This window comes from Gopherus flavomarginatus, chromosome 1 (assembly GCF_025201925.1).
Source record: "Gopherus flavomarginatus isolate rGopFla2 chromosome 1, rGopFla2.mat.asm, whole genome shotgun sequence".
Classification (NCBI taxonomy): Eukaryota; Metazoa; Chordata; order Testudines; family Testudinidae; genus Gopherus; species Gopherus flavomarginatus.
The window spans coordinates 314451804-314473324 of record NC_066617.1 but is presented as its reverse complement, the minus strand read 5'-3'; the positions used below and the strand labels follow the sequence as shown (position 1 = coordinate 314473324).

General features: G+C 42.8%; 1 protein-coding gene across 1 annotated transcript in view; it reads right to left on the bottom strand.

The window, feature by feature from the left end:
* SETDB2 (SET domain bifurcated histone lysine methyltransferase 2) overlaps positions 1-21521 on the bottom strand; it is a 93829-nt gene that overhangs the window by 52271 nt on the left and 20037 nt on the right. The window contains exons 6-17 of the mRNA XM_050937806.1: positions 19577-19667; positions 18322-18885; positions 17435-17554; positions 15888-16057; positions 15200-15428; positions 12983-13129; positions 10843-10939; positions 9652-9760; positions 8522-8856; positions 6600-6688; positions 5316-5429; positions 635-821 (exon numbers count right to left, since the gene is read on the bottom strand). Coding sequence (XP_050793763.1) covers positions 635-821; positions 5316-5429; positions 6600-6688; positions 8522-8856; positions 9652-9760; positions 10843-10939; positions 12983-13129; positions 15200-15428; positions 15888-16057; positions 17435-17554; positions 18322-18885; positions 19577-19667 — 2252 coding nt within the window. The remainder of the gene's footprint in view (positions 1-634; positions 822-5315; positions 5430-6599; positions 6689-8521; positions 8857-9651; positions 9761-10842; positions 10940-12982; positions 13130-15199; positions 15429-15887; positions 16058-17434; positions 17555-18321; positions 18886-19576; positions 19668-21521) is intronic.

Here is a 21521-nt window from a genome sequence, read left to right as displayed (position 1 = left end):
TTAATCTTTTTAAAAGGTCTCTTTCTATAAGTCTATAATATATAACTAAAATATTGTTGTATGTAAAGTAAATAAGGTTTCAAAATGTTTAAGAAGCATCATTTAAAATTAAATTAAAATGCAGAGCCCCCCCAGAGCAGTGGCCAGGGCCTGGGCAGTGTGAGTGCCACTGAAAATCAGCTTGTGTGCCACCTTCGACACACACGCCATAGGTTGCCTACCCCTGTTATATCCAGTTCTCTTCCTTTATATTAAATATGGAAAGCTTCTTTCCCCATCCCTACCATCAGAAAGCAGGGTTAAGATGAGTCTCTAAAATTTAGTTTTCAAGAAAGAATTAATTTGAAAGCGAGGTGCTGTGCACATAACTTTGATAGAAATTTAACAAGTTTGAGTTCAGCCAGAGCTAAGGAGGGAAGTATCAAAATATATGCAGGTTTGATTCAACCTGAGGTGGTAAAGGGGACAGCAATACTATTTACTGGATCTTATTTAGCAACAGATTGAAACAACATTATTCTAAAATAAATTCACAACCTACTAGTTTACAAAATCCGGAGGAATGTGGCAGCTGCCTTCTCCCTCAGCTTCTGCCATACAAAGAACAGCTCTGGGAGAAGTCCAGGATGCCTACCTGGTATGTCTGGAAGAACCTGCATACAGCACAGTGAGGGGGCTGCTGAGCCATGGTCTGATTATATTCTTTTTCTGCCTCAAAATTCTGAGGGTGATTCTGCCACAGCTGGCTAAGTGGTTTGGCCCAAGCCTCTGTCTCCTCAGCCTCTTCTTCAGGAGTCAGTTGCTCTGACGTCTCATCATCACTAATGTGGAGCCACCCAGAATGATCTTAGCCTGTTTTGCAACTGCATCACATAATTGGTTCTATATATTCAATTTGTGATCCACTATAACCCCCAGCTCCCTCAACACCTAGCCAGTTATTCCCATCTTGTATATGTGCACTTGATTTTTCTTTAAGTGTAGCACTTTGCACTTGTCTCTATTGAATTTCATCTTGTTGATTTCAGACCAATTCTCCAATTGATCAAGGGCTTTTCGAATTCTAACCCTGTCCTCCAACATGCTTGCAACCCCTCCCAATTGGTTTCACCTGCAAATGTTATAAGTATACATGCTTATCCAAGTCATTAATTAAAATATTGAATAGTACTGGACCCAGGATGGATCCCCATGTGATCCCTCTAGGTACATCCTCATAATTTGATAGTGAACTATTGATATATACTCCTTGAGGATGGTTTTTCAACCAGGTTTGTACCCACTTTATAGTAATTTAATTTAGATCATATTTCACCAGTTTGTTTACAAGAATGTCATGTGGGACTGGGTCAAAAGCTTTACTAAAATCTAGATAAATCATATCTGCTTTCGCTCTATCCACCAGGTCAGTAACCCTGTCAAAAGAAGGAAATTAGGTTGGTTTGGCATGATTTGTTCTTGAAAAATCCATGTTGGCTATTACTTATCAGCCTATTATCCTCTAGGTACTTACAAATTGATTATTTAATCATTTGTTCCAGGTATGGAAAGTCAGTTGTGACTGGTCTGTAATTCCCTGGGCCCTCCTTGTTCCCTTGTTTAAATATAGGTACCATGTTTGCCCTTCTCCAGTACTCTGGGACCTCACCTGTCCTCCCTGAGTGCTTTCCTCAATTATGCTTTGGGCAATGCTTTTAAGCAATTTTTCAGCCAAGTTACGAATAAATAATAAACTTAGTTGTAAATAATAAAAAATGTCATTGAACACAGAGTACATACTTAAAACCAGTGGAACTGCGGCAGACATGCCTGAAGTACTGAGTGCAACCATGTCACAAATGTGTAGGTGGGGGGGTTGTGACTGTTCTTAATGTCATGTAGCATGATGAAGGAAGGGCTTGTGTATAGTAGTTGAGGAAGTGGAGGGGGGCTCTCAGTATGCAGTATTCTCAAAGAGCTGCAGAATGTGGTTAAGTAAGTTGAAATGTTGGCCACAGTGTTCTCCGGCAGAGCTGTCTGTATCATTTCCTGTAGCTATGCACACGGCACCATAGTAACTCTAGCTCAGGAACCAATCCATGCAACAAACCTCGATGCCAACTCTGCCCACATATCTATACCAGCAACACCACCACAGGACCTAACCAGATCAGCCACACCATCACTGGTTCATTCACCTGCACGTCCACCAATGTAATATACGCCATCATATGCCAGCAACGCCCCTCTGCTATGTACATCGGCCAAACTGGACAGTCGCTACGGAAAAGGATAAACGGACACAAATCAGATATTAGGAATGGCAATATAAAAAAACCTGTAGGAGAACACTTCAACCTCCCTGGCCACGCTATAGCAGACCTTAAGGTGGCCATCCTGCAGCAAAAAAACTTCAGGACCAGACTTCAAAGAGAAACTGCTGAGCTTCAGTTCATCTGCAAATTTGACACCATCAGCTCAGGATTAAACAAAGACTGTGAATGGCTTGCCAACTACAAATCCAGTTTCTCCTCCCTTGGTTTTCACACCTCAACTGCTAGAACAGGGCCTCATCCTCCCTGACTGAACTAACTTCATTATCTCTAGCTTGCCTGCATATATATACCTGCCCCTGGAAATTTCCACTACATGGATCTGACGAAGTGAGTATTCACCCACGAAAGCTCATGCTCCAAAACGTCTGTTAGTCTATAAGGTGCCACAGGATTCTTTGCTGCTTTTACAGATCCAGACTAACATGGCTACCCCTCTGATACTTGACAGCCAGAGAAAAGAGATGCCTTCCCAAAACCCCCTAGAGAGCCAGGCTCCATCTGCCCACCCACACCTGAAACCCATCTAGGAAGGTCCTGGCCCCATTCAGTGACATGGCTATCCTTACCATTGTCATGAGAGCTCCATATAGCAAATGCTCCCACACCCCAATCCTCATTCCTGAGGGACTATTTGGCAGAAATTCTACAAGGTGAACCACTGAAGTAGCTTCAGCTCAGTCAATATCCATCAAGTTTTATCACAGGAGGGAAGAATTTGGCCCTAAATCTATTTTGTACAAAATAATTTGTAAACGAACAAATAATAAACATTTCCTTTTGCTCCAGCAAAAAACAAACAGAAAGCTGGCATTTCTTCTACAAGAATTTTATCATTTGTATTTCCAGGGCCTTATACTGTAGTTTCGCTTGCACACATATCGGTGAACTTTTCAGTCGTGGCACAGAGACTAATCAGTGATTTGTGTTCTCCTGTCTGTGTACACAAAACTGATAGCTGAAAGTTGCTTGGCATTCTGGAGTTAAGTAGGCCATAGTTTATTCTAACATATGCAGCCTTATGTAAATAGATTGAGGGAGAGGACAAACCCAGCCTCCCTCCTGTATAGCTTGGTGAATATCACAAAGCACTCACAAAAGAACTGTCCATGACACCTACTGTCCATGACACATACTGTCCAAACATACCCATTCCCCACCATTTTAATTTAAATGACTTCACTCCACATTCATTAATCTAATCTGTGTCATATTGTCTACTCCTGTGCCAGCCTTCTGCATGCTTTACACCATAGGCAGGAAATCAAACAGCATTTTTTTTTTAATCAGAGGGGCAGCCGTGTTAGTCTTTATCCACAAAAACAATGAGGAGTCCGGTGGCACGTTAAAGACTAACAGATTTATTTGGGCATAAACTTTTGTGAGTTAAAAAACCCACTTCTTCAGCTGCATCTGAAGAAGTGAGGTTTTTACTCCTCGTAGCATTTTTCTTGTATAGTGGACTGGCTGTGAGGCATCATCTTGTTCTACCACCTACTAGCAGAAACAGAGGAATCTTTATTCTCCACTTGTAAGGGCCTCGTGATGTTCTAGCTGCTTTATTAGTCGCAGCTGTCTTTACCTAAATACTGTCCACTTTGGCTTAGTATTAGCAACATCTTGTGACTGGTGGTAAAGTTGTCCCTTTCAACTTGAAAGGAGCTTTTTTACAAGTCTATAGGCAAATATCCCTCTTAGGAAAGTTATCTTTGAAGATGCCTTTTTCCATTACAGGATTTTCTGTTAGACTGTTCCTCATAGGATAGCTGTAATTAGGGGATTTATTTTTTTCTCATCTTCTGAAACTATGCAGGTCTTGATACCCCACTGAGTTTTACTTTACGTACTATAGTAAAGTGTCTCACTGCTGTAACTATAACTTTTGAAAAACATTCTATTTCAAATTTAGGCACAATGATTTCCAAAAGAACCTCTCTTCCCTTTCTGAGCAGCACAGCCAATGCACGATTGTTCACTGTAGTGTTAAGGAATGGCACCTAGCCACACAATAATTAAAGTTGCAATGGAGTTTGTTTACAGCTGCATTTTCAATTTGCTGTAAAATCCAGATGGCTTAGGCAGGCTACCTTGAAAAAGTCTGTGCAGTATCAGGAGCAGGGCTACAGTGTGTGATGCAAATTTGGGGTCATTCAGTCAAGGGACTACCAAGATAGAGCAAATCCCACAAATGACCCATTTTTAAATCACTAGATTCTTATAACATTTTTTGTGCACAGTTTAAGAACACACTGTGACAAGAATTCACACAACACTGAAATCCCTGAACTTCCCCTGGACCAGGAACAGCTTCCAGCAAGTCATTAGTTGAAAAATTATTAAATATATTGTTTAGCTCTACAGAAAAAAGCAATTTTGGCTCACAGGCATACAGTGCTGAGAGCTGACTCAGAGCTAAAGTGCTCAGACCATAAGCTATTCACTCATACAATACCTCGATGCCGAAGGGAAGGCGCATAGACCTGGCTTGTTTCATACTTATGACTCATAATAGACTACAACGTGTACTAAATAAGTTGTAGAAGATGCTACAAGCAGTCAAACACAGCAGATCTTTCCATATTTTCTCCAGATGTTCCAATCAATGAAAAATAAAAAAACCCCAAATGACTGAGGCTGTTGTATAAACATTGCTTTGTGTCTTATTAGATACCATGCCACTCACTTCCATTTTTGAATATGAAAAAACAAGGCCAGAGCAATGAAATAGCCTAGATACAGTTTTATGCTTTTGCTTATGACAAACACGTTTCCCATTTCTTCTGCTACATACGAAAAAGCAAGCAGTGGCGCATTTAAAAATAATCAGATTCACACATCTCATCAGCACAGGCCCTTTACTTGGAAGGGATTAAATTAGTCTAGTGCACAGGCTTGTATGAGTCCACTGGAGAATTGTAATTCTGCTGCACACAGTATAGTCCTTTCTTGCAAGTGAATTTCAAATTTACATGGACATGGTGGTAGTTGTAAACATTTGTCTATAATATTTTTTTCCTACACTTCTGAACCCCACACTGACAGGAGATCTCGGTCTCTGGCATGCTTCCAGCTTCATAACCATAATCCCACGTGAGTTCGGTTCCAGCTTTCACATGCCTAGGAAACAAAACCACTGTCAGTTAATATATTAGTTAACTGAATCTACTTCTGTGCTGTGTTTGCAATTTGCCACCAACTACTTGCAGGTAGTTCCTGAAATAGTGGGGTAAAGGGAGGGTGGCACAGAGAGCTGTAAGGGGTGCAGGTGGGAAATGAAGGGATGCAACCAGGAGCCCCTACTATATGCAATGTGCTCTGCCTCAGAAGCAACAGTGTATGCAACCCCCTTGTGAATGTTCTATTAGAAAAACCTAGGATGTGCTAAGACTTATCAGGTCCTGGGATCTGGGTTGCAGAGGTCAAACACAACTTTCTCTGATGTCTATGTAAATTCAACTAAAAATCCGTATAAAGTGTCTGAATGGCAGTAGAAGTAGTCTAGTCTCACTAACTACAGTGTATCATCAATCAAACCCTGGAATATCATACACTGGATACGGAGATCATCAAGTCTACATGGCAAAGAGAAATCCGTGGCTGGTCCATGCCAGCCGACTCAGGCTTGAAGGGCTGTTTCATTGCTGGGTAGATTTCCAGGCTCGAATGGAATCCTGACCCCTGGGACCCTCCCACCCCATGCCTGTTAGTATACACAGAAATGAAACAGCCGCACAGCCTGAGCCCTGCAAGCCCAAGTCGGCTGGCACGGGCCTGCTGTGGATTTTTCTTTGCTGTGTAAATATAGCCTTTGTGACCTGCAAGAACTCCTGAAGGATAGGTTTTAATGGAACCACATTAGCTCTTTGGAATGATTCTGTCTAAGGACTGCAAGACCTAGGGTAATGACAAGTTCCTCATGCTGTCTCTCTGAGCCAACCACTAGGAAAATATATTAAAAGGCACAATTATTTTTTGTGCAGTGAACAGAATGCTTATAAATGGTTCCCAATTGACAGTTCCGAAGACAAGTCCCAGATTTCCACAGAACAGGTACAGCACTGGAAGCTGCAGGGCAAGCTTTCCCCACACAGCACTAGAGAAAAATCTCTCTTGTGGTGACTATGTAGTTTAGTTCCCTCACCCATTCAGGCCTTGGTCTCTGATGACATCACCAATAAGAATGTGGTTTTTGTCATCGGGACATTTGTCTACTGGAAAATAATGCAATACTTTTCTAACAGTTTTGCTTTGAATGAACATTAAAAAAAAAAAAAAGATAGTTCCAACCTGTTTGTGAAGAATGCCACCCAAGGGAAATTTCTGTTGTGCGTCTCTACAAAGACACTCTGCACAAAGAGATTTGGCCAGCAGCTATGCTGTGAAACAAAATAATTGATTTAAAATTAATCAGTAGGATGCTCAGTCTCTGGCTGTAGAATGTTTGCATGTTCCCCCCCCATAAACATTTGTAACATGCTTAAAAAAAGAGAAAAGACATCCCCACTGCCACTCTTTCATCACTCACATTTAGCATGCAGAAGTTTTTGCTATAATTAGGTCACTTTGAGGGAAGGAATATCTCCAGCATTTCTAAAAAACAATTTTGTCTAGAAAAATCACAATTTTTTGTCAATCTGCACTTAAATAGTTTATGGTGAGATTCTTCTCTCTTTATCTGACACAGGAACAAAAGTCATCACCATCAATAATAAATCAAAAATGCTACGCTGTCAGATAAGAGAGCAATCTTTGGGAGCACATGCATGAATAAAACAATTCCAAGCATGTGGAAATTGCCAGGCAGACGTGAGGTGTGCTTACAGTTAGGGAGGGTTGGCAGGATTCTATTTACATAATTAGGTACCAGTAAATATTGATTTCATGTAACACACAGAAATGGACGAAAAAACATCTGTCAATGGCTGCCTTTCTCAAGCTCAGTGCCTGCAGGGATCCAGTGTCACTGGCCTCACGGCCATGCAGGCAGCCGTCTGCATCTCTACTGTCACAGCCCAGAGTACAGGGCCATCCTCAGGCAGGAGTCTTTCAGCAGCAGGGAGGCCTCCTCGCAGCCCAGGCCAGGGGTCTTTGCTCTGCCCCAGCAGGACCACAGCCTGCACCTGCAGGGATCAGGTGTCATTGGCTTTCAGCTGTGCTGGGTGCCCTCTTCAGCTTAGCTACCATGGTCCCATTCACTCACTCATCCTGCTCCTTGCAGCCCTGGCCTGGGGCTGGGCCAGGACCATAACAACCCTTGCGCCTGGATGTCTCAGGCCCCTCACCTGCACAGGGAGCCCCCTGCAGCCCTGCTATCAGCACTACACTAACCTCAACCCCCCTTAATTTCTCACAACTGAAAATTAAAATGGTTAAAAATTGAAAAAAGCTTAAATAAAAATTGATAATCAATCGTCAAAATTACAAAAAAAATAAAGCTCAAATTCAGCGAAGCCCAGTTAGAGACACACACAGGTGTGTGCACATGAACGGTCATGTGACAGGTTATCATTGTCTCTGTTCTATATTAAGGAGCATCATTTCTATGTTTGTGCGGATTTTGGCTTGACATACCTATAAATGTCCATGGGAAAAAACAAGGCCAGTGCTATGCGTGTGCAGATGAAAGTTTGTAGTACTCATTTTGCTGGGAGTATTTTGAAAATTCAATCAATTGAATTAAATCAATTGGCAGAGTTATTGGGTATATACCTGGACAATGTGGATATCTACACAGCACTGCCTAGAACAGCCAGGTCCCCTCTCAGCATGCACTAGGTTAAGTGTGAAACCTGGGAAGGATTCTTTAGTAGAGAGTTTTTACATCTGTACATGTCAGGAGTAAGGATGGAGATTTCACACAGCATTATGTAACATATCCCTGAATTGACACAACCGACAGTTTACAACAGCCTCGGAACATGGATGGGGCTGAAAGGAGACCCGCAATGTAGTCAAGCATCCAGCCCATGCTCTGATCCAGTGTAGCACCCAGTGGCAAGGCCATCCAACATGCAGCAAGGAAACAGAATCCTCATCATCTAGGGCTATTTAATTTCCTGCCCCAAAATAAAAATACACACTGCCCATCCTGGGAAAAGAAAAGAGTAGAATTTTGCAAAACTCATTAATACCTATTGTTTGTGCAAATAAGCAATTTTAAAAAAAATTAAAGTGATTTACCAGCACACACATTTACCATTTTTACTTACATTAAGAAATCGTCCCACATTTCCTTCTTTTGTGGCATCCAATAGATAAATATTGTCTTTATTAGAATTCTTCAGAGGTGTGTCATCACCACCTGCCTCCTCATTACAAAGAGGATCTTGTTTGGACCTCCTATTTTTTTCCTCTTTGAAGTAATCTCTTTGGAGTAGGCCCATGGACTGTTTCATAACATGTGCATCATCTAGCCTGGCTGATTTACCACCTCTAGCATCTTCTGGAGATGGCCTTTTTTCTTTAGATTTTGCAGTATCTGTGGTGCTTGACTCATACTGCATGGCCTCCTCATGTTCTCCTACCTTTTGCTGCAGGTTGGGTTCTGTCAACAGAAATTTCAAGAGATCAGAAGAACATGTTATTTGTTTCCATCAACTGAAAATGACACAGCAATTATACTAAGGGTAACATTGCAAACTTAAATGCATTTGGCTTACTTGCCCCTGAATACCCACCTGCTCAATTTCTTGTTTCCCATGTCATTTCCCATAAATGCCTACTTCCCCCTCAGTGCCTTGAACAGTGCCCCCAAACCCTGTGCATGATCCAGTCTCTCCCCGCACCCCCGTTTCAAATCTTCTTTCAGAACTCACTTCTTCCAGCTGGTATTTTATTGCAAACCTACACCTGCATTCTGCACAGCATCCCACATTTTAATAAGACGCTAACAAGATGCATATTCAACAGCAAATGTTTCCCAGGATCTTTTACAGCTGTGCTCTTCTTTCTCCCATATCTCCCTGCCCCTCTTTGCTTACTGCTAACCATTGCTGTGTCATGCCTAATAAATAGCTCGATTCTGCCCTTCGCCCCCCAAACTTCCACTGGAGGCAGCAAAAGTACAGGAGGCTTACTACCTCTCCAGGAGTGCTCAGATCTTACAGGATCAGGCCATTACACTGTAGACTACTCAGGGCAGGGAACTTTTATTTATCTTTAAATTCTGAGTCTTTAAGCACTATCCACGTCTATGGTGTAATAAGTAAAACTGAGTGGCTGCTAAGGCTTATTGGCTTATTTGCACACATTCAAAGATTGTTTTTTACAGTGCAACTGTATCACCTGACTGGGCACAAGTGTGCTAACCAATGTAATACTTATAACTATGCAAACCTACTTTCCTTTCCTTTCTTGGTTCCAATGGTTAGTTTCGTTTTGGTTGACTGCTGGGGCTGACAACTATCATCTTCATCTGAGCTGGCATCATGCACCAGTGTAGCAATTCCCTTAAAAGAAATAAGGTTGTGAGGTACTGTGTTCTATGTATCTCTGCATCAAGAGCCAAAGACAACCGGGCTTTAAGGCCCTGGAGTTAAAGTTTCAAATCTACTGTAATCTGTTGTTTTGATCGAGTTTTAGCAGGTTAAATTCCAAGCCTAGACATCATAATTCAGAATTATTCACACAAGCCTTCCAGAACGTAGGCCCCAATTCAGCAAAACACTTAAGCATGGGGTTTCACTTTAACTCCCACTGATTTCAATAGGATTGAAACACATGCTTAAGTGTTTTGCTGAATCAGGGCCTAAGCTAGCTCTGTATGCAGAGCTAACTGAAATGGACTGGGTCAGCAAGATTCCTCCCCTTTCACTACAAACCAGTCACTAATCATGGGACTTCCAATACTGTCTGTTCCTAGTATGAAGCTCTCATACACGTTGCTTGAATCAGCTGTGAAGCTATCACTCACTGATACTAGCACGGCCAATTCAAGTGCGACCAGCACCTCCTCTTGTGCACATGTCCTGAGCGGATACTTCCTGCCTCTCCATATTAGATCATGTGGCAGATCAAATTCTCCAGTCTGCCGTAGCAGCAGAGCATAAGACCCTGACCACTAGTGAAGCAAGGGATGCTACAGCTTTGAGTTTGGTTCCCAACAGTGTTTATCTTTTCCTCTCCTGTTTCATTAGTTAGGAGGCACATGGAAGATGTTGCAGTTGCTGGGAGGAGAGACAGTTGCTTACAATTCGAGGGAGGGTTGTTTCCTGGAGACAGTCCTGGGGGCTGCGTACATGTGCAGGGAAGGAAAGTGAGGAGGCTGTGAGAGTATTTAGTGCTAGTCTCAGAGACAGCTCAAAGAATACATACTGTGCACATGTTGGCAGGGACATGGGGAAAGGGACGGGGCCAGTGCCAGCAGCAGGCAGGGCTGTATTGCAGAAGTCCCATGGTAGATGCAAGTAAGAAAGGCTGTTTAAAAAAAAAAATCTTGCCAGGTGTACTGATATAAGGTCATAAATAACTGCCTTCCCACCTCACTGAATATGTATAATTCTGAATACAATCTGTTATTCTGCATTTTTACCATCTTTAGCCGGCGAGTCTGAAGAATAGCAGTTCTGGTTTTAGGCCTAATGGCTGGACTTCTCAGATTCCTTGGATTATATCCATAGTTCTGAACCCTGCACAGAGATGAGAAAAGGATTTTATGCAAAACTAAAGACCGATAAAAGAACTCTTGCAATACCTACTTCACTAATATTTTCCAATTTGTAAAGAACAGACTGCAAAGCCTGCAGTCGATACTCAGTAGAAATCTTGTGGCAGTTTTGCCCCAGCAGAGACTGCAGGTTTTGGCCTCACTGATGTTCTTAAAAGGCAGTCCATCATACACTGCTCATGTTTATTGTTAAAGGAGACTGAGAGTTGCTTGTATATCCCACAGACATTTTAAAAACAAACCGAATCAGTTCTTTCTTAATGTTCCTCTCAAGAACCAAATTCTATCTATTCATCCATCTAGGTTCTTGTACCATGCTCATCACTGAACTAAAAGTATCTACATTCAGGGTTCTGGGTTTTCCCTGTTACAGCTGTTAATACCTCAATTTGCAAGGAGAGAGACTGTAAACATAGCACTGAAACAAACAAAATCCTACAAACCCTAAAAGAACTGTAACTCCCTGTGATGGGGTGTTCACCCCACACTTGCCCTGAAAGGGTTAATGCAGACTAAGAAGGGGGCTAGTTAACCCAATAGGCCACGGCTGAGAGGAGTCAGGTGGCCAAGTAATCCCCTGAGTGAGGGAGCCCAGCTGAGGAGAAAGGAGCTGGGTTGGGGCTATAAAGGCAGGCTGGAAATTGGCAGCAGAAAGGGACTGCTGGGAAAGTCTGCAGTCACTCCTGGGAGAAGGGGAGTTGCGTTTGGCCTGGCCAACCCACAGAGGGAGGAGGCCAGGAAGTTAGGACAGGGCTCAGGGAAAGGCAGTAAGGTCTAGAAGGGAACAGACCTTGGCTGCTGGCTAGAGGGTCCCTGAACTGGAACCCAGAGTAGAAGGTGGGCCCGGGTTCCCCTGCTAGCCACTGAGGGAGAAGCACTACGAGGCAGTGAATGGGACAACTGCCGAGGCCTGCTGGCAAGGAAAGACTTTCCAACCCCAGAAGGGGAAACCATTCGGTGATCTGGTCGGAGGGTCAAGTCACAAAGAGGTGGAGTGAGACAGGGGCCGCAAACTGGCAGAGAGAGACAGAGGTATGGCTAGCAACCATGGGAAAGGGCGCTGACCTGATCAGCTATTCCCCAGAATGACCAGGAGGAGACATCCTAGCAGTGAGTGGAGCACCCCGGCACACTGCCTTAACAGCAGGGAAAGGTAGGGAGACAGGATATGACCCTTAGAAATTAAAGTTTTTATTCACAGTCAGCTTTGGTTTAATATTATGAGCCATTTACATTGCAGCAGCATCTACAGGCATCAACTAGGATGCAGTTGTATTGTGCTAGTCACCTGTAGGATCATACAGTAAGTGACAGTCCCTGCTCCAGAAATCTTATAATTTTACCAAATTAATATAACCCTACTCCTTATACAGAGGTCACGATTTTTCCCGTGCTACAGATGGAAGCAAACAAATATTATCCTTTTAGATTTCTTTAAGATTGCGGGACTTATATTAAGTTCAGAAGCTGAAGTGATACAACATATGCAGTGGTATGTGGATTACAGTTTATTTGTCCTGTACAACACAACCTGTATTCATGACCCCTATGCCAATCATGCTAACGGTCTCTCATGATCCCTGGTCTGATGGCTTTTTTTTTTTTTATTTTTGAAAGATAAAAAAAAAGAAAAGAAAGAAGTGCTCCCTGCTGGTAGGAATTTAACACAGGAGTTTGAATCTTTCTTATTCTAAATATTGGAAATAATCAAGTAAAATCTAGTATAGTGGTGCAGTAAATGTAGCTTAAAAATGGTGTTTCCTGTACCTTTTAATATATATAATAGTAGTCAAATTTGGCTAATCACTGATAACTGTATAATTTATACAGTGATTCATTCCAAACTGGATTGTGTCATGGTGTTGAAAATGCAAGTCTGAATATGGACAATTGGCTTGGTTTATGGAATTGGCGTGTGTTAGCTTTGCTATCAATTTCATAGTTGTTATAGTTTGTGAATACAAATACTATGTCTCTGAATCATTTGTGATTTGCTCCAGCCTACCTCACAGACCTTCTCTCCCTACTTCCCTCTCTGACTCTCCACACAGTCTTGACCATGTTACTGCAAAAGCCTTCTCTCCTACAGCTCCTGCAGTTTGGGACCAGCCATTCTCCTTCCTGTAGCTTTTCACCACCTTTCATCTCACGACTGAAAATATACACATGCAGTCACTGCCTTGCCCACAATTCCTGGTTTACTGCCTGACCCAAGTGTTTTGAGAGACAGTGTTCAGGGAAGATTCCATACAAAATATTGGTAGCTGTTTTAAAGAGCTGGTTATCTGAGGATCTCAAAGTGCTTTATGGAGCCTCACAATAAACCTCTATCATGAGGTAATAAAGATTTGCACCCACTATATGGAGGGGTAAACTGAGGGAGAAAGTTTCAAAGGTCACATGGCAGGCAAGGAATAGAATTCACGAGATCTGACTTTTGGCTTTTTCCTGTAAATACTACATCATGCTGCCTGCTAAACATGGGTGGTGGGTATAATAGGACAGGGAAGGTTAAACCTTCCCTGACACAGCCACCATTGACCTGCCGCTGGATACCTGGGCCATTGTGGCCCCAACCCTTCCCCTCCCTCTCCCTGTTCCACCCTTTTCTCAAGGTCCCCACCACCTGCTGCTGCCTGGTAAGTCTTCCCCCACTCCATGGCCCCCTCTGCAGAGGTCCCCACCGGTTGCAGCATCTCTCCTCTCCTCCACCTCCCTCCCCTGCCAAGGTGGAGGGGTGAGGAGAGACATGGGGAGCGGGGTGGTGAAGAGGCAGGTGGCAGGGGGTTCTCGCAGTGGGTAGGCGAGGAGGTGAGCGGCAGGAGAGGTGAGGAGGAATGCAGTGGGTAGGTGATCTGGTGAGGGACTGGGTGGAGGTGGAGTGAGGAGGGACAGGGTTTTGTGGGCGGGTGTCTCATGACAGGACACTGCAAGAGGGGAGAGGGCAGGGCTGGGGTGGAGCAGGGGTAGAGTGTGTGTGGGGCCGCAGGCAGAACAGGTGGGGCAGGGAGCTAGCCTCCTCCAGGAGAAGCTTCACCGGCCACCCATGCTGCCAAAGTAACAAGTTTACTTTACAGACAAGCCATCGTTTGTTTTTGGAAATTCTCACTGGCTACGAAGGCTCCCAAGATGAGCTCCCCTCACTGAACACGCTATTGCGTCTCCATGAAACTGACTGCAAGATTGGGGCTGTATACCATGTATACACTACAAAATTAAATCAACTGACACCGGCATTCAGTCACCACAGTAATGACATCGCTTTTACATGTCTACATGGTGTTCCTTGTAATGGCAGTGCACATCCTCACCAGGAGCACTTGTATCGATTGTACTGTCAGTGTGGGGCATTGTGGGACACCTCCTGAAAGCCAGTTACAGTCGATGTAAGCAAGGCAGTGTCTAAATTGTGTTATGGTGACTTAACTGTATTGACCTGGACTCTATGCCGCTCGTGGACATGGAGTTATTACTTTGGTGGGAGTGAAATTTAAGCACAGACACTTCCATAGTTAGGTCAACGTAAGATGCCTTGCACTGAACTAACCCTGTAGTGTAGACCAGACCTTAGTCTGTTGCTACAAAGTTCAAAATGGTGAGAAGTGAAGGGTTGGGAGAACAATTAGTGATTAATTTAAAATACTGCATGGTTGGAGAAAATTATGAAAGTCATAGCTCCCTTTTCAAATTAACATAATGAGCTATAACCACGAAAGCTCAAGTACAAACATGTATTCATTCAGGAGACTTCTGTGATTCCTGGAAAATGCCAAGAAAGTTCCAGATGGGTTGAGAATAAACTTAATTCATAGAAACAACTGAGTCCTACCTGAAGAAATATCAGAAAAAATAAGTTAAAAAAAATATGAAAAAGGCTGCTCAATTGAACACACTCAAGCTCCACTGTGGGTATTGCTCTGGAATAAGAACGGCCATACTGGATCAGACCAATTGCTCATCTAGCCCAGTATCCTGTCTTCTGACATTGGCCAATGCTAGGTGCCCCAGAGGGAATGAACAAAACAAGTAATCATCAAGTGATGCATTCCCTGGTGTCCACTCCCAGCTTCTGGTAAACAAAGACTAGGTACACTGTCCCTGCCCATGCTGGCTAACAGCCATTGATGGACCTATCCTCCATGAACTTATCTAGTTCTTTTTTGAATAGTCTATAATAGTAGCATACCATCATCTTTACGTTAAATCTGCTACTACAACTTACACAACTGGTTTATATTCATCATCCACAGGCTGAGATAAAGTTTCACACCTCCTGTTAATGCTATCTTTACCAGTCTGGATAAGTTCGATCTCAGAATCTGAACAAGCAGTGTCCAGTTTTCTCTTTGCTGAAAGTGAGCTGAGGCTTGTGTCATTCACAGCATCCTTCTTTTCAGCCTCATAATTTACATCTCTGGTTTCCTGAGGCTCAGCTCTGCTCATCAACCTGCCTAGAAGAAAAGCAGAAGGTTTTTAGTTTAGTCCATGTTCACTCTGACCCACCTTGCAGTTATATTTTCAGCAGGGGCAAGTCCACTATTTGTGAGTGTGAAATGCAAACACCATTCATTCAGCAAGGGAGCTGTCCTTGTGGAATCTAGCACAGAACAGACAAGCTTTTGGGGCAAGGGGTAGTATCTTTGAGATAGTAGTCTCAGAAATCTAACCTTGGAATGGTCTGAGTGCTTGGCTAGCACCACTAAATTGCAATTGTTTTCTAAGCTTTTTTCTATTATTTAGTGCACAGTGAAAAGCAGATTTTATGGACATATCTGGCCTCCCAACCCAGCATATCCCGCTCACTGCTTGGTTCTTAAAATGCTGCAGTTTGCAGACCTCTAGGAAGGGCTCCACAAAGTACAGCCTGAGAATGACGGTGCTAGAATCTTTCAGGCATTGTTTTATGTTACCTGAATAAGTGCAAACAAATGTTCCTTTGTCAATATCGTCTAGACAGCGGACGCCCCAGCCCTTCCGGTCCGTGTTGAACACCTGCAACCGAACTTGGATGCCACGCTGTGCTACTCTGTTCTGACACCTCATTCTGTCACACTTGCACGATAAGTTGCATTCATAAATTCTGCCAGAAAAAGAAAAATGAAATAAAAGCAAATAAAAGAACAGCTCACTGAAAAGACAAAGACACCTGGTTAGAAAAGAATGGGCAAATCACTGCACTTCTAGAGTTTAGCCTTCCCCATTCCTGATTGAACACTTACAAGAGTCCATCAGATTTTCAGGGATGATAGAGTTACCAGATAGCAACTGTGAAAACACGGGACGGGGGTTAGGGGTAATAGGCGTCTATATAAGAAAAAGTCCCCAAAAATGGGACTGTCTGTTTAAAAACGGGACAGCTGGTCACCCTCAGGGATGAGTGAGAAATATATACCATAGTTATATTACCTAAGTTGAGCTATGCAACATAGATTCTGCAGCCTTGACAAGTGATTTAATGAAGCGCCCCCTTTTACCCTTGGAACATATTTAAAAGTGTAAAAGAGCAATCAATCAACCTGGATGGACTTTGTCATGGCTGTCAGAGACTCTTGGATTTTTCTGATTTTTAAAATATCCCCAGCTTGGGACATTTTGGGGTGGAGATGTTTGTCAAAACGTTGGAACAACTTCAGTGAGGGCTTTCATTCCGTAAGGAGTCATACAAGAGCCAGCTGTGATCTGGCAGCTCCCAGGTTCAATGCCATGTTACCACAGTACATGCACTATGGGTATGCCTACACTGCAGTTAAAAACCTGCAGGTAGCCCATGCCATCTGCCTCAGGCTCGCAGGACTCAGCCTAAGAGACTGTCTAACTGTACATGCTTGAGTTGGAGCCTAGGCTCTACGCCCCTACAACGTGGGCATGTCCTAGAGCCCAGGCTCCAGCTTGAATGTCTACACTGCAATTAAACAGCCCCTTAGCCTGGCCCCACAAGCCAGCCACAGGTGTCTAATTGCAGTTGTAGACATACCATAAGTGGTGGGGTATGCCTTGTGGACAGAGCACTGGACTGGAACCCAAGAAACCTGGGCTCTATTCCTAGCACTGACACTGGCCTGCTGGTGATGTTGAACAAATCATTTCACCTGTCTGTACCTCAGCTTCTCTGTCTGATAGTGATAGATAGTGATCTCCTTTGTAAAGTGCTTTGAGATCTATCATGCTAGTCTTGCAAGCTGAACTAAGTATAAAAAAATAGTTCCTGTAATACAAAACCCATGCTGTGGCTTCCAAAACAAAAGTACTTTCCCCATTTCACCATGATCATTCAATACAATCACTATAATGCCATCCCCAAGATGCTGGCTAACCAAAAGCTGTTTAAGTGTGGCCTGAATCATGGAATATCAGGGTTGGAAGGGATCTCGGGAGGTCATCTAGTCCAATCCTCTGCTCAAAGCTATACTATAACTGTATGTGGATAAAATACCAGTGTAAACTCTAGGTGTCTTACCCACTGGGGACAGGTCCATCCAGTCTTTTATACCTGTAACCACAAGATGCTCTGTTACTTGGTGAGGCAGAATTTTCAATGCAGCCTTTTGCAGTCAGCTGTAGGCATGCACATTTTGACCTAGAAGGGCAACAGTAAAATGTCATGTGAAAATAAGGATGTGATTAAAGGGACAAAACTAACTTTAAATCTGATCAATTTGAAACCTATGTTTTCCTAAGTACTTTCAGCCCCCCCAAACCACCACCATTTTTTTCAGTCTACAATCACATTTGCCCACTTCACGAATTTTGCTTTTGACTGTGTCCTGTAGAAGGCCCAAACAACAACAGGGCAGGATGGGGACTAACTACACTGGGGGACACAGCGAAATTGACTACATAAAATACTATCTAATACACAAAATAAACAAACGGAACAAAATCTGTACTATGACGGCATCGGTGCCTGCCACTGCTTCACCATCTTCCTCCCCCGATCAGAAAATGACTAGAGTTCAAAACGCAGATTGGGGAGCGATAGAGGATAACACTGACTCTGTCACTATTATCTTACACTCTTATCACCGCAAAAGTTTGTTGTGAACAATGCCTGGCCTGGCTCTGGCCCAACTCCCTACATAACCAGAAAGTCTCAACTCCTGTGGAAAAAGAGCCTGCAAGTGGATGAGAGGAGCAGGCAATAGATCTGCTCCTCCCCACTCTTCTGCACGTACAGCAGAGCTAGAGCTTTTAATTTGGACATTGAAGGCTTTTGTTATCCTGTGTGTTATTAGACAAAGTGACTATATTACTAAATGCACACAGTAAATTTGACAGTCTCCTTTCATGTTATTCAGGCCACCTGTATGACTTGGCTTTAGATAGAGGTCAACTTTTTCTACTTACCTATCTGTGCAGCCATCTGCACAGTCACATGAGTCACGAAACATACTGGAGAAGTTGTTCAGATAGTACCCACGTGGCCACGAGGCCTTCCTATATTTAAAATAAGGTAATCTTGTACTGTCAACTTCATTACAGAAGGAAATGGGCACAGACTCAGCTCCATTGCTGATATCAAAATCAAATACAAGTGCTTCTCGGTTCAGAGTGTTTCTGCCCAGCTGTACGTATGTGTTGAAAGAAAAGTGATCGACAAATAAGAAGTTGCACTCTGTTTCAAACAGGTAATTCTGCACATCTTGAAAGTTTCTCAGACTCCTCCCACAGGGGGCCTTATAATTCACATCAAGTGACTTTGAAAGTGAATTTGCTTTTGCATGTCGTCTCTGGAAATGACACAGGATTGGTATTTTAAGAGGGTTTTCCCCCTTGTATGAGTTCAGTGGTCTGTTGGCAAGACATACACTAGAGCAGGCATGATTCTGGTAACGCAGCTTTAAAGGTAACTCCCTTGTTTCAAGACATATGTCTTCATTCCCTGAGTGTGAGTTTTCTTTCGCCTCCCTTCTGTTAGAATCACAAAAAAATAAATAATAATTTGAACCGTGCCTTGAATTACCAATCAAAGATTCAGTTTTTAATTATTCAAACTTCTTCAGTTGGGGGAGAAAACAACTCTTGATCCCAATCATGAAGTCCACTGTTTCAACGGATCATTATTTGTATTAAGCTAGTGCCATGAGGTTTCAATGGCAATCACGGCCTCTTTGCTGGGCACTGTATGAGCAATCTGTTACAGCATGCTTCTGTCCCAAAAAACTTACACTTTACATAGACAAGATAAAGGAAATATTATAAACCCCACTTTACTGAACAGCAGCTGAACTGTACAGAGTTTAAGTGACTTGCCCAAGGTCCTGCACAGTCTGTGGCAGAGCTGGGAACTGAACTCAAATCTCCTGAGTCCCAGACCAGTACCTTAACTATCCATGGCTTTAACTGCACACATTCATACATAGCGAAACTGTATCACTCTAGCCCTTCTCTACAGGCAAATACACACCCTCTTGTTGTAACTTGGAGGACATTCAAGTCTTCCACACAGATCAGGTTGAGATTTCGATCATAACCATGATTCAAAGGTGTGTTTAAACAGTTAATTTTATAGTGTGAATGCCAAAGTCTCTTGTGCAAGACAAAGAATATTTAAAAGAACTGGCTATAGTAAACTGAAATGAAATGTAACCTGTATACTCACAAAGGAGAACCTGTTGTATTTTCATTTGATACAGAAGGCTGTAATCTAGGTTTGCTTCTCTGCATCCCATCTTCAGTAGTCACATCGTTTACTTTAAAAATTAAAATACAAAGACTTCAGCAATCCACATTACATTTTTACAATTAAACTTACAACAAGCCACCACATTATCAGATACCAAAATACATTAAAGACACTTCACTTTTGTGAATTACACTAGCCAAAAAGAAAGAAAAAGAGAGTGTGTGCTAATGAAACAGTTTAATAAAAACAAACTACACTGGAGAACGTAGATAAACCTTACTAAAGAGAGAATCTCCAGCGGAACAGATTTCATTATGCTGCTTACAGGACTTCGATAAATTTGCGGAGAAATGGGCTACTACCTCCCACTTGCCCCCAAGGTTCAGAATATTGAACTGCATCTGCCCTAAATCCAAGTTTGATCAAGTGGCAACCCTGGACGTTCATATAGATACTATATATAGAAAATATACATACACAGAGCGACAGCAGAGATATTGGTTTATTAAAAAACTGACATAAAATATAACCCAGAGTTTGCATAGTCTGAGCCACATTGTGAACTGACTCACATATTATGCAATCCCAGTGTAGTGTGTAGAGTTTTATGGGATGCAAATAAGGACACAGTTTGGCCCTTTATTTTTATGTTAGGAGACTGACTGCATCATCTCAGTAACTGCTTTACTGAAATACTCTACAGAGCATTTATTCACATACACAAGCTTCTGGATTTATCATCTCCTCTACACTACATGATGCAATGCTATATTTTAAATAGAATTAACTAATGACAGATGAAAAGTATAATGAAATAAAACATCAGATTTAAAGGGATCTTATAAAAGCTTTACTCAAAGGCAAAAAATAAATAACTTCTCTTAATATGCAGTAATTTTAAACCCTGCACACCTGCATCGCCCTCAATTAATACAATAATTTAAACCCTACAAACCTGCATCATTAATATTGTCAGCACTGGGAATAGGATTGGTTAACTAATGCTTCCTCTTCTAAGGCAAATCACTACATTTTTTCTTGAGGCCTTACAGAAATAGTAAAGTATGGGGCAGAGGGTGGGGCAAGAGAGAAGTCTGATATTTATAATTTCTGTTTGACAAATGGTGGGTTTCAATAGGTTGCAGACAGGAAGAGAGAATATTCATCACTTCTACAGTGGTTTAAATTCACCAGTTTGTGAATGGACATGCCCTCCAGATCATTAGACTAAAGAGAAATCACATTTTGGACCTAAACCAGGTGAACAACAATCTTTTAATTTAGGTGCTAATACAAGACTGAGGCTATGGCTACACTAGCACTTTTGTCAGTAAAATTTTTGTTGGTCATAGGAGTGTTTTTTTCATACCCCTGACCGACAAAAAAGTTTCACTGACAAAAGCGCCAGCATGGACAGCGCTATGTTGGCATTGGACGCTCTCCCACTGACACAGTTATCGCTGCTCCTTGTGGATAGTTTAATCATGCTGATGGGAGAGCAGCTACACAGGAGACTTTATAGTGGTTGTGCTGCTGTAAGATCTGTCGTGTAGACTCAGCCTGAGATTTGATGCAGATAAACATCCTGATCCTGCAACTCTCACTTAACATCAATGGGAAACTCGAGCAACTAGGACAGCGGTTCTCAAACTGTGGGTCGCGACCCTGTTTTAATAGCGTTGCCAGAGCTGGTGTTAGACTTGCTGGGGCATGGGGCTGAAGCCAAAAGTCTGAGCCCCAGCACCCAGAGCTGGAGCTGAAGCCTGAGGGCTTCAGCCCTGGGTGGTTCTGCTCAGGTTACAGCCCCCACCCACCCAGGGCGGAAGCGCTCAAGTTTCAGCTTCACCCTCCCGCCCCTGGGGGGTCAGGGCTCAGGCTTCAGCTTTGGCCCCCCTGCCCAGGGCAGAGGGGCTTGATCTTC